General features: G+C 33.2%; 2 protein-coding genes across 2 annotated transcripts; both read right to left on the bottom strand.

Annotated features, from left to right (window-relative positions):
* Positions 1 to 4,643: 4,643 nt before the first annotated feature.
* On the bottom strand, positions 4,644 to 5,678 carry LOC131610785 (NDR1/HIN1-like protein 26). Its single transcript, XM_058882832.1, has one exon. The coding sequence runs from the start codon at positions 5,402 to 5,404 to the stop codon at positions 4,793 to 4,795; it is 612 nt and encodes a 203-aa protein (XP_058738815.1). The 5' UTR covers positions 5,405 to 5,678; the 3' UTR covers positions 4,644 to 4,792.
* Positions 5,679 to 6,359: 681 nt separating this feature from the next.
* On the bottom strand, positions 6,360 to 11,261 carry LOC131610784 (two-component response regulator-like APRR3). The gene is made up of 8 exons (XM_058882831.1): positions 10,877 to 11,261; positions 9,800 to 9,961; positions 9,561 to 9,691; positions 9,310 to 9,459; positions 8,851 to 8,962; positions 8,363 to 8,765; positions 7,056 to 7,782; positions 6,360 to 6,790 (listed from the first exon to the last, which is right to left on the bottom strand). Exons 1-8 carry the CDS (start codon positions 11,028 to 11,030, stop codon positions 6,683 to 6,685), a joined length of 1,947 nt encoding a protein of 648 aa, XP_058738814.1. The 5' UTR covers positions 11,031 to 11,261; the 3' UTR covers positions 6,360 to 6,682.
* Positions 11,262 to 12,998: the final 1,737 nt, after the last annotated feature.

Genomic DNA, 12,998 nt, shown 5'->3' with positions numbered 1-12,998 from the left:
TCCACAAGGCAAGCTTCTCACAAGATTTCTAGAGGACTGCATGACAAGGTATCCTCTTTTGTGGCAATATTATATTTGGTTGGTTTGGTTTCGGGATACCATGTATTGTGTTAGTTTAGTGATTTTTACCATGTCCTTAATTTTATTTATTTAACTTTTTCCTTACACTTTATAAGGGCATACTCTTTCAAGAAAGCTTAATCCAGATGGTAAGGTGGATAGTTAGTTTATACTCAGTTTTTTGTTGTGTTATATGTTAACTACTATAGGTTCAATGCCTTTGTATATCAGTATTACTGAAAGTTCTGCATTGTTTTTCTTAGACGAACTTGCTAGATTTCAAGAAGAATGGAAAGGAAAGGGTCAAAAGTATTTGCCTGGATGGAGCAGGAGTATTGGTGAGTAACTGATAACTAGAAATGTGGATGTGGATGATTACTTTGTAGAAAATATCTTTATAATTCATTAAATATTATTGATGATTTTCCTTTATATACATGTGCCAAAATTTTCCATGAAGTTTGTGTTATTAGCATACTTTCTAAGATAGTAATAAATTCGTTGTATCATTCTTATCAGGTAATTCTGAAACAGTATACATCAAGGGTATCATTCTTATCAGGTAATTCTTTTGATACATTATTGCAGCAGGTGCCTTCACGTTTACCAATGGCTTTGTATCTTTTAGTTTATATTTTTCTATTTTTTTTGGAACTGGAAGTTGGAAGTAACCATTGATTTGTTAATGCTGGCAGGAAAATGATCATCGGAAGATGATTATTTTGATTATTGAGGCTCTTCGATCAAATGTTTTGTTGGTAGAAAAAAGAGAGGCTCTTTCATTATTGAGCGGTTTGTTTCTGTTTCATCCTGATTCTTGAACTGTGACCAGAATGTTTTGTTAGTTTGATGTTTAGTTCAGTTTTTAAAATAGTGATTTAAAACATGTTTATAGGTTTATGTGATTCAACTATAAATTTATCTTATTCCTCCTCTCCTATAACATGTAGTTGTTAACCATTTTTTAAAAAGTTAACATACTTAAACTAATGCACCTTCAATGCATTATATTAACATGATGTTATACGTTTGTTTGCGACATAATTCTTGATTGCGAATGATATCATGTTTAAATGCAATTGATGCAACCTCAATCACGAATGTGTTACATTGTGGTGGTAGAAGTCTATGTGATTTTTGTTTTATGATAAAAAATGAAATCATGTAAATGTAATGCAATAAAAATTGTTGGCTATGACTCATAGTTATTGATAAGTAGGCATTACACTTGAGGCGGCATGGTTCAAGGGAAATACAATTTGTATAGTGTAAATCCCAAGCTTAAAATAGGTTCAATTCGCCAAACTTGATTATTGAACATTAAGCGTTATTGTTTGCATATATTCTTATATTATTCTTTTGAACAAGAGTTGTTGTTCTAACAAAATTGAAGTATAATTGTGTTGTGTTCACCATATATAGGATGAGAATGATTCCGCTGACAGATTGGATGACATGAACGCAAATAATCATGGGGTTGGTGTTCATAGAACACTAATTGTACTAATTCAAAGTAGTGAATCTCCTTTCTTGGATAGAGTGCCCTCCAAATGTATGTGTTGTTTGCACTGAAATGGGTTGCCAATATCTGATGTTATTTGTTGATTTTACATTCATTATGTGTAACTATTCATTTGTGTATTTAATTTGGTTTATCTTTTTGAACCAGTTATTCCAATATCATGTCCAACATATGTACCCTCGAGAATAGAATTTCAATTAGTATCAGAGAAGACACTCAGTTATGTTTAGGGAAGCTCTATGGAGGATATTTTATGTTCAAATGGAAAACACTATGGATGAAGTTTCAGCTAACAGACCATATTTTTTGGATGGCACAAATTATGACTATTGAAAAACCAAGATGGTTACTTTTCTTAAACTTATAGGACATGAAGCTTGGAAGGTTGTGGTTAAAGGTCAGAAACATCCTTTGATCACTTCTTAAGATGATTCTACAAGCTTTAAGCCTGAAGCTGATTGGTACGAAGATAAAGATAGTGAAAGAAGGAGTGGAAACCTAAAGTTTTTGCCAACAGTTTTATTGATCATACATCTCTTAGAGTTTCCTCAAGATAAGATTGATATTTTGATAGTGGGTGTTTCAGGCACATGACTAGTTAGAAGACTTATCTTGAGGATTTGAAATCTTACTCAAATAGTTATGTCACTTTTGGTGATGGAGCAAAAGGAAGAATAAATGGAATAGGAAATATGGTTAGACCTGGTCTACCATGTCTTATTGATGAGTTGTTGGTAGAAAGTAAAACTGCAAATTTGATCAGCATTAGTCAATTGTATGATCAAGGCTTAAATGTAAACTTCAGCATATCTGAATGTATTGTCACCAATGAGGATCAAAAATTTATCATGAAGGTATCTAGATCCAAAGACAATAGCTATATGTGGACATCTCATCCATCATCTTGCATGATATCTAAAATTGATGAAACCAAGCTATAGCATCAAAGCCTTGGTCATCTCAATTTGAAAGGCATAAAGAAGGTTATATCTTCTGAATCCATCCTAGGATTGCCTCATTTGAAGATTGAAGAAGGAAAAATATGTGGAGAATATCAAATAGGAAAGAATACCAAGATATCCCAGAAGAAGCTTCAGCATCTAGCCACCTCAAAAGTACTTGATTTACTTCATACGGGCCTCATGGGGCCCATGCAAGTGGAAAGAGATATGTATGTGTGGATGATATTTCAAGATATACATGGGTTAACTTCATTATATAAAAATATGATACTTATAAAATTTTCAAAGACATAGGCCTTCGTATGCAGAAGGAGAAGGGAAGTAATATTGTAAAGATAAGAAGTGACCATGGCAATGAGTTTGATAAATCCAAGTTCTCCTAATTTTACTCTACTTAAGGGATTAGTCATGAATTCTCTACACCTATCACACGTCAACAAAATGGGGTGGTAGAATACAAGAATAGAAACCTTACAATAGGCTACTAGAGTCACGTTACATGCCAATAATCTACCTTATCAGTTTTGGGCTTAAGCCATAGACACTGCCTGCTATATTCACAATAGAGTGACTATTAGATTTGGAATCAAAGTCATTTTGTATGAGTTGTGGAAAGGAAGAAAACCAAATATTAAATACTTTCATGTCTTAGTAGTAAGTGTTACATATCTTGGTTGATCATGAACAAAGGAGAAAGATGGATATAAAGAGTGTGGTAGGGATATTCCTTAGTTACACTATCAATAATAGAGCATACAGGGTCTACAACACACATACCAAGACAATTATGGAGTCCATAATTGTTGTTATTGGTGACAATCCTCGTGAGAAAGAAGTTGTTGAAGATGAAGATGATGTTTCCCCTCAACAAATAGAAGTCCTATTAGATGTCTCAAACAAGGGGCCTGACATTGAGACTGGAAGTACAAATTTTGAAGAAACCACTATCATCAAAGGACCATCCAGCTGAATTCAAAAGGATCATCTGATTGACAACGTCATTGGAAGTATGATTAAAGGATTCATCATGAGATCCAGAAATATGACTGCGAACTCATGTTTCATCTCTAAGATTGAAACTAAGAATGTCAAAGAAGCACTAAGGGATGAATTTTGTATAAATGTCATGCAAGAGGTACTATGTTAGTGCAACGGTCCTCAGCATTCCCTGTGTGAAAGATGGCGATGTTGTTATTCTTTTTCCCTACATATAAGAAATGATGCCATATCAGGTAACAAGTTTCAAATACCATTTGAGTATTCTCTACTCATTCACATACTGACTAGAGCGTTGGAGTGCTAACCTCGCAAATACACTCTAACTCGGTCGCATTGGAAGCTATAATATGTCGTATCTTCCGTAACCTTCTATGTTTCTGGTTCTAAAACGGAACAATGGATGAGAAGTCTATTTCGATTGACTTATTTGAGCTTATTTTATGCCATAAGTTTTGTGACACTATTTAAAATAGCTTATTTAAACACCTTATAGCATTATTCATAAAATGAAAAAAAAAAATTGAACTTATTTTTATAAGTTCTCAAAGATAACTATTAAAAACAATTTATAACACATATAAAATAATAATTAAAATTTATTTTATCTTTTGCTTAAAAACTAACTAAGTGTTTATTTTGATAAGCAATTGTACTTTAAGTTTCAAATAAGCTCGTTATCCATGTAGACCCTATATCCTTCGAATGAAATAACTTATTGTGCAACACATTTGTAAAGGAGCCATCCCACTAACATCCAAAGTGATTCCCTTAACTTTAGTTGTTAATAATAATAGTAAATGTTCTCCATTCCACTAAAAATACTATCCACCCAGTAAACATAAGAAAGACACAGGAACCTGATACCTTGAGCACTATCCATCTCCGTACATTTTGAGAATCGAACTCCAATGGAGGAGGAGCCTTCAATACCTAGATGCGATACCCACCATTGAAATTCATAGTCACATAACAACTTACTATTTCATTACTATCTTTCATATATATTCTATGGGCCCATTCCAAATTTCCAAACACCTCTTGTACACACTATTCATCACTCCAACATTAACATTCATAGAAAAAATAAAGAAAGAAAAATCTAGTCTAAAACATGCACTGATTTCATAAACAAGCCCAAAAAATTCAAACTCTTACATTATAGATATGCTAATTAAATGGAACAACATTAAAGTAATAACATATTGCATTTTATTACACTTGAAACTATGTTTTTGTACATAGCTTAGTTTCATATGTCGATGTAGCAAGGTGGAGTACCAAGCAGTGGAACCTGACCGACAAAACCTTTCTTCAGAGCAATCAAAACATCACACTTTCCATAGAAACCATAATGTGCTGTTCTTATTGCACCAGCTTTCCATCTCAACCTTCCAAGAAGCACCAGTTTCAGACCCACTACTCCATAACCTTCATCCATCATCAAACCATTTGATATCTCTACCGACACCGGGACTGCGGTCCCTCCGAGCACAGGTGACAATGAAACCTGACTGTGTTTTTCTAGGAATAACGGTGGTAGCATGATCTGTGGTGTTATGGCTTGGTTTCTGTAGGAAACAAAAGCTGAGAATCTGTCATAGTAAACTGAGACACGTTTGTTTGGGTTCTTGATGAGGACGTTGAACTGCAAGGTGGCGGAGAGGAGAGGTGGTGAGGTTGTGTTGAGGCCGTAGACGGCGACACCGACGACGGTGAAGTGAGGTTTGTGTGGACGGTAGACAAGCCAGAGGACAAGTAGTGTGATGCCGATAAGTATGAGAAAGATGGTTATGAATGTGGCAAAAGCACGTTTGGAGGAGCTTGTGCTGTAAGGAGAAGGTGAAATTGGTTTGTTGTTCATTTGGAGTTTGTGTTCAGGAGGGAGATGGTGTTGTTGGTTGGAGTGATTTGGTTTTCTTCCATGGGAGAGGAGATTTTGATGTTTAGATATTAAAGTTAAAGGTGTGGAATATGTTACGACTTTGATAGTGACAGAAAGGAAGAAAAAGATTGGTTTGGTGGGGGTGTATTAGTAGTGAATTTGCTACAAATTTGAGGGAAAAGGAAATTAATAAGCTTCAATGGACCATAAAAAAGTTATATAAAGTAAAGATAATATTAAGTCATTTGTGATTAGATAAAGTACAATGACCCCAGTTACTGAATTTTATTTTGATATGCGTAATGATGAATGATCACTCTTTTGTAGGCAGTGTGTTTTACACTTGCTTTTACTTCACTATCATCATAAACAAAAGTATTTAAAAAATTGGATGATGAAGACAACAAAATGTTAAATAAAAGTATACAAAAAATGAGTTACTTCATTTTCTGCTATATTTAGTCATCACTACCGAAGTTAATGAAAATAATTCTAATTCATTTGTCACAAATACTAAAAATTTGAAGTTAAGTGGTTTATTAAATTTCTTAAAGAGTAAGCATCACAAATAATTAAATAGTTCACCGTTTGCTAATGCGGTTTGTGTTTAAAAACAAAAAGAATAATAGTTTCCTTATCTTTTAGTGCGTGGTGCTTTTAATTTTACTTTGTTCAAAAATTAAAAGAATAAATGAGAACAAAAGTGGAGAAGGGACAATGGAAAGAAGAGCCAAAGAAAGAGACGTGGCTTAGTTTGAGTTCCTTTACCGACAATTGGATAAACTTGTAGACTTACAAAACCAACAGATTCTGCATGCAAGCAAAATTTGGTGCGATTATGTGTTTTTACCTTAGTTTTACACTTGTTTGGTTGTGTTTGGACCATGCTTCGTTGGATCACACAACTAGTATGCACACGTCAGAAGAATCAAAGTGATTCTAACAAACTCACTTGATATCAAATATGCCATAAATTAAACAAGGCTATAATGTTTTTGAGTCTTCAACATTGTACAACAAAGAACATTTACACGAGGTAAAATCAAAACTTCAAACCAGTCACTAAATAATTACAATCCTAAATTTGTAGGATACATACACTTAATGAGTCCATATAACAAGCTGACAGAAAACACCAACAAAGGTATTAAAATCAAACAGATTTCACCAGTTCTACTTTTAATCATTGTCGAGTAAAATTAGTGTTGGAAGTCAGACTGTAAATCATTAACGAAGGCAACATGAAACAAAACAATCTCAGTAACCTCCGGTACCAACCACGAGTTCACTTTGTACTTGTCGAACAAACTGCCCTTTCACCCTGGGACGTTTATCTGCTTGTCTTTTCCGGCTTTCATATCGGACCTGTAAAATAAATTTGAGCAATGAATATCTAAGAATAGCTTCAAAAATGTCAACGAATTAGTTACTGTAAGCAGATTCAGCATGATGAGCTTATTAAAAACAATGATAGCAAATGATAAATCAACATAAATTCACACGCTTATAATGGTAATTTCAGAGCAAATAGTGGTGCTGCAAGTAATTGTAAAAGTCCCTATTGGACAGTGATGATGACTATTTGTAGTGGTTCTTTTCAGAAGCAGTGAAAGCGCGGTGGTTGCAGTACCTTTTTGTCATAGCATCTGTCTTTTCGCTTCAGTCGAAACTTTGTTAGAGCTGCTTCTCTATGGCTGGTGCAGTGAGAATTTGCGCCTCTAAGCTCGCCATAGTGATCATTACTAATAGAACTTTCAAGATGATTCTTGGCTGCAACAGATAGAGGGGCATTTCCATCACTCCCGCTGCCTGTGCCTTCACACACACCACTAGTGTTGCGATTTTCTGCATCATGGTAAAAGCTAGTACCACAACTTTGACCATTAGATGGAGATTCATGCATAGAACAATCAATATTACTTTGATCATTTTTGTTTTGATCACAAGTATAGGTGGTGTTATCCGACCATTGATGAGCTTCTGAGTTCTGACTTTTAGGATTGGAATGGGAGGAAATACTTGTGGGAAATGGAGAACTTTCTTTTTGGAACATTGATTTTGGTTTCCATGTGGGATTCGTGTCTGACTGTGCGTTGCTTATAGAATTAAAAACAGTATCATGTTCCATAGACTTGTTATCAGAAGTGTCCCCGGTGTTGGCTGGAAAGAATTCATGTTGACGGTTCAGAAATTTTGCATCATCTTGTACAGATTGACCAATCACCAGATAGGTGTTACTTTCCTCTTTTTGGTTTTTTCCATCACACTGATTAGTATTTGTATTTTCAGATAACTTTTGTGATTCATAAGAATTATTTGTTGGAAAAAAAGGCTGCAACAACATACAGTTGCCATACCTGAAAACAGGAATTTTGTTATAAGCATCATAAAAAATTCTTTAGTTTTTTATTTGAAATGCTGAATAAGAAATATGCTCTGTAAAGCAAGAATTGATACTCATTTCTCAACAAAATAAGAGTTCTCAACACAATAAAACCCTATTACAGACAGATATACAAAAAATACTATATACCAGCCATTCAAATTTTGCTATTAACATCTCTTTGAAGCGTTCAAGAAATTGTTCTGATGATAAACACACCAATATGTCAGCTGTCTCCCAAGAAGTTTGACAAATTTTACCATCATTCCGGAGACTAAATTTTTATTCTCCATGTTGTTTTAGTTCATATGATATCTACAATTTAGGTGGCTTTAAAAACCATTTATACATGTGTAACAGCATAAACAAGACAGGGAAAAGAACGAGTAAAGAGCATGCATGAGCAGAATTACAGGAAACTAATTATAACTGTCAATTGTGTCAAATAAAGTTTCTTGCTTTATCAACACAATGAAAAATTTGTATGAAATATATGTTTAGTTTATTTGCTATCAATAAGAATTCAAAAAATCATAATCAAATAGTGAGCTCACCGAGAAAATGGAGAAGCATTTGAATGATTCAATATTTGCCTTTCCTCAGTGGTAGGTTTAGATGAGCTGCCAGGATAATCTCTCTGTAATGAAAGTTTCAATTGTGTATCATATTCTAACTTGGCTGTGTTACCACCGTTGAAACTACAATCTGCATAACTGCTCTTAGGAAGATTCTCAAAAGTAGCCATCAAGTCAATAGCTCCAACAGAAGGTTCTTCTAGTTCATCATTGCGTCGATGAATCTTTGTATTAACATGAGGATTGGCTTTGCCTAACCCTGTTCTTAACCCTTCTTCATCTTGGTTTTCTGTTTCATTATATTCATAGCTTTGACCTAGCCTTAAACCTGTTGAAATTTTGCCACACCCTGCAGCTTTAGATGCTGTTAAAGTTGATTTCTCTGCAATAAATGTTAATTGTCAGCAAGCAACAAAATAAAGGCCAAAAAATTGAACAAATTTATACGATAAGAGTAAGTTACATACCTCCAGTTTCGTCATTATACTCAGTAGACTCCCATTCATATTTGGTAGAATTTTCGTGCTTCACCTGGTCTGTCTCGCTCAAACTCGAAGAACTCTTCAGCTGGGACGTATCCTGCATATTTTTCAAGATCCATGATCAGCTTCCAAAAATGGTGATGTACAAGTAAAGGTATTTTGCACAAGAGTTGCCAAAACATGCAATTTCTATGTGAAACTTCAAGAGCCTAAACTATTCTAGAGAGAAAATTTTCATCTAGCTTCATATATGCATTGTACAAACTGTAGTTGTATGTCTTTTTATAACTTTACCTTTTATATGCATTAGTAATGAAATCAGCTCATATAAAAGGTAACTTCTATTTCACAATTAACACGCGGAAACCTCAGAAACTGACATATCTAACAATAATATTAAATTGTTTCAGTGATTTCTTAATGGCTTACAGAAGCAGAACTTACTTGAGCTTGAGCCTCACTATTTTTTCCACTGCATTCGATTTTCTGCGTGGAAGCAACAGAACCACTAGGATTATTGCTTGCAGTATTGTTTTCTTCAGCAACATCAAGTTTATCATGTGCCAATGTTATATTTTGAGGAGGCTTGCTAATCTGTAGATGAAATAAACAGAAATTGGATTATAAGTACTTCCACACTAAAGACAATAAAAAATATAACGTTGCTACAAGACAATCTAAGAATATTGGCATACAGTATGTCTTCTCCACACGTGCTGCCACAAGTTCCTTAGCTCGTTCCTGCGAACAGGTTTAATGAGAAAATCAACGGCCCCATTTTGCATACATTTGAACACCGTGCTAACTGAATCATGAGATGACATCACTGCAAATTACACCATGAGAAATTAAGAATTAGCCCTAACCCATTAGCCATAAGTAACTAATCTCAAGATTAATAATTAAGGACACAAAATACCAAGTCAATACATACTTATGACAGGAATTTTTTTGCAATTGTCATGCTCCATGATTGAAGTAAGCAATGAAAAACCAGATATTGTTGGCACATCTACTTCTGTTAATACAATATCTATATCACATGATTTGTTCTTCAATGTTTCCCATGCCTTTAAGCCATCTCGAACCGCAGCAACTACATGTAATAAAAACAACATTAAGAATTTCATAAGCATCTCGAGCTTAAAGGTAAACACACTTTCAACACAATCACTCGACAGAACATCGCTTAAAACAGTGCATACACATATCAAACCCCGCATATTCTCAAGTACTAAGCCTGAGCTACTCTGTCTCTAATAAAAAATATGAACACAATAATTACATTTATATTTTTTTTTAAATCATATTTATTGTTTGTTTGCATGTTTAGAATGAATCTGTTTGAAGTTCAAAAGCAAGTGTCAAAACCAGTAACCCAACACACACACACACACACTCAATTAGAACATTAAGAATTCATACACATATCAGACCAGGGTTTTAAAAAAGGGTCTGCAGCCTCGAAAATGGCCGCAACGAAACGGTCGATACCGTTATTCATCGTTACCCGCGACGAGCGCAATACACATGTACCGACCGAAATTGCGAAAACTTTAAAGCTAAGCTACTCTTACTTTGGTGGAGAATATATACACAATTATTACATTTATTTTAAATTTAAAAAAACACATTTTAATGATAGCATGCTTAGAATGAATCAATTCGAAGATCAGAAATCGGGTGTTAAAACCAGTAAACCAATAATCTTCTTCATTTCCTCCGATCTAGTTTGGCTGCAGTGTTGACTTACATATATTATTACATACTTGAACGTTTTCTCTTCAAGAATCCACTAATCAACAATAATAATATACACACAAACACCAAAATAGAAGATCAATAACGGTTGAATGGATCTCAAAAACCAGTAATATTTCACTTTCTCGTTTCATAATAAATAATTTTCCAAAAAAATTTGTAGTAAATGATGATCTAAGAAAAACAGCTTATAAGTTGTTGAAAAAATCAAATCAAAATAGAAAGTTAAGATGATGAAGAAGAAAAAAACCTTTGTAACCGCATTTACGAAGAAGTGCTGAAATAATGTGCCGAGTAGAATCATCAGGCTCAACTAGCAAAACCCTGAGCATCGTCGGAGGAAGAAAATTCTCCCATTTACCATTATCACTCTGCATCGAAGCATTCACCACCACCTCACCCATTCTCAAACGATGAACTACAGTTATGAACCGATAACAAAAAGCGCATCAAACAGAGAACAAACCCTAAATTTCAAATCGGTGTGAACCAAAACAAAATGGTCGATGTATGTTAGTTGTAGTTTTATTAAGTAGAAGTTGTTGAAATATGAATGAAGAGTGAAAAAAAAATATCTAAAGAAAAAGTTGGTTAAATTGAGTGGATGAGGATGAAAAAGAAGAGAGAGAAAGAGAAGAATAATACAAAATTTTCAAAGTGATTTCAATGGTTGAGAGGATTACAGCCACGAAAATGGTACAAAATATCTTTTTCTTGTTAGATTGGATGGGTGTGAGAATGAGATCTATTTCTCTTCTCTCTTAGCTTTCTTCCAAACGTGGAGTATCCGAATACTTGATGATGTGGCTTGTTTTTAGCCATCTGTTTTCATCGTGGGAGCCACTATCTGACACGTGTCTCTCTTGCATCCTCCTAAAATAAAGTTATAGTCACACATAAATATTCAAATATGCCTATATATTTGTGACCATAAAAAAATGCATCAATAGTGTGGATCACATGAGACATTGCTTTATTTACTTACTTTTATTTACATAATAATGTTTTTGTAATATACTATATACTAAAAAAAGTGACATAAAAATGAAAAGTTATATAGAAATGTGATAGTTAATATAGAAATGTGATATTTTTAAATGAGACATTGATTTTTTTTATTAAAATTTTCGTTTTTATTTTACTCTGGTCATTCATTATTTCTATTTTTTCTTTTTCCTTTTGCTTTTATTATTTTTTAAATATTTTTTAATTGTGTATTTTCTTGTTTGTAGTTTTAGTTCTTTTTTTAAATAAATATGAATTTTTTCTCTATCTTAAAATATTTTTTAATTGTTTATATTTATTACTCCCTCCGTCTCATAATAAGTGTCCCATTTGTAGTTTTTTCTTGTCTCAAATTAATTGTCCATTTACAATTCCAATGCATCAATCATTATTATTTTTCCACTATTATACCCCTATTTATTAACTTTCACGTTTTTCAACTACTATTAATAGGGGTATTCTAGTAAATGACATTAACTTTTTTACTAAAACCAACACATCCAATCATTTTCTTAAAAACCGCGTATTACTCAAATGGGACACTTATTATGAGACGGAGGGAGTAATAAATTAGTAAGTGGGATGGTTTAAATTAATTTTTACAATTAAAAAACATATTTATGAAAATTTTAATATTCTAAAAGTTTATGATTAGATTCATAATTGACTCAATTATTTTAAAATTCTGAATAGGTCAACCGCAGTTTAACTATAAAAAAATTAATGATTTTATATTTTTTGAAATTTTATTTAATCATGATTTAATTCTAACAAAAATTTAAAATACATGCGATAATTTATCATTTACACCTAGGACGATGAATCTGAATAGATAGTATATGAGAATTTTTACCATTAAAATTAGTTATAATTATATAATGTATGAGGATATTCAGCTCCCACAAAATCACCTTTGCTTGTCGGTGTTTTGTGATTTCTTCAATTGGTGTTTTTGTTTTATGGTTTACTCCCTCCGTCCCACAATGAGTGATTCATTTGGAATAAAATAGTGTCCCAAAAAGTATGACCCATTTCAATTTCTAATGTATTTTTTTCAAATCTATCCTCTAATTAATAAAGATTTCACCATTTCCAATACATGATAAGGGTACTATAGTAAAAAGAATAGTCTTTCTCTTACTTTTAGCACTTTTCTTAAACTGTGTAAAATGGTGTGCTGGGTCACTCATTATGGGACGGAGGGAGTATTAAGTTTAGGTTGTTTTGAGTTTATTCTCTTGGTATTTGATATAATGCCCTTTACAAAATTTGGTTCCTTGGTGATTGTTACAAACAAATGAATGATGTTCATATTTTGAGTTTGAACAAATCGAATACCACTTGTAACAAAGTGTGGTTGCAAAAAT

The sequence above is a fragment of the Vicia villosa genome, linkage group LG6 (assembly GCF_029867415.1).
Source record: "Vicia villosa cultivar HV-30 ecotype Madison, WI linkage group LG6, Vvil1.0, whole genome shotgun sequence".
In the NCBI taxonomy this organism is placed as follows: Eukaryota; Viridiplantae; Streptophyta; class Magnoliopsida; order Fabales; family Fabaceae; genus Vicia; species Vicia villosa.
This window is presented reverse-complemented; position numbering and strand designations above follow the sequence as displayed.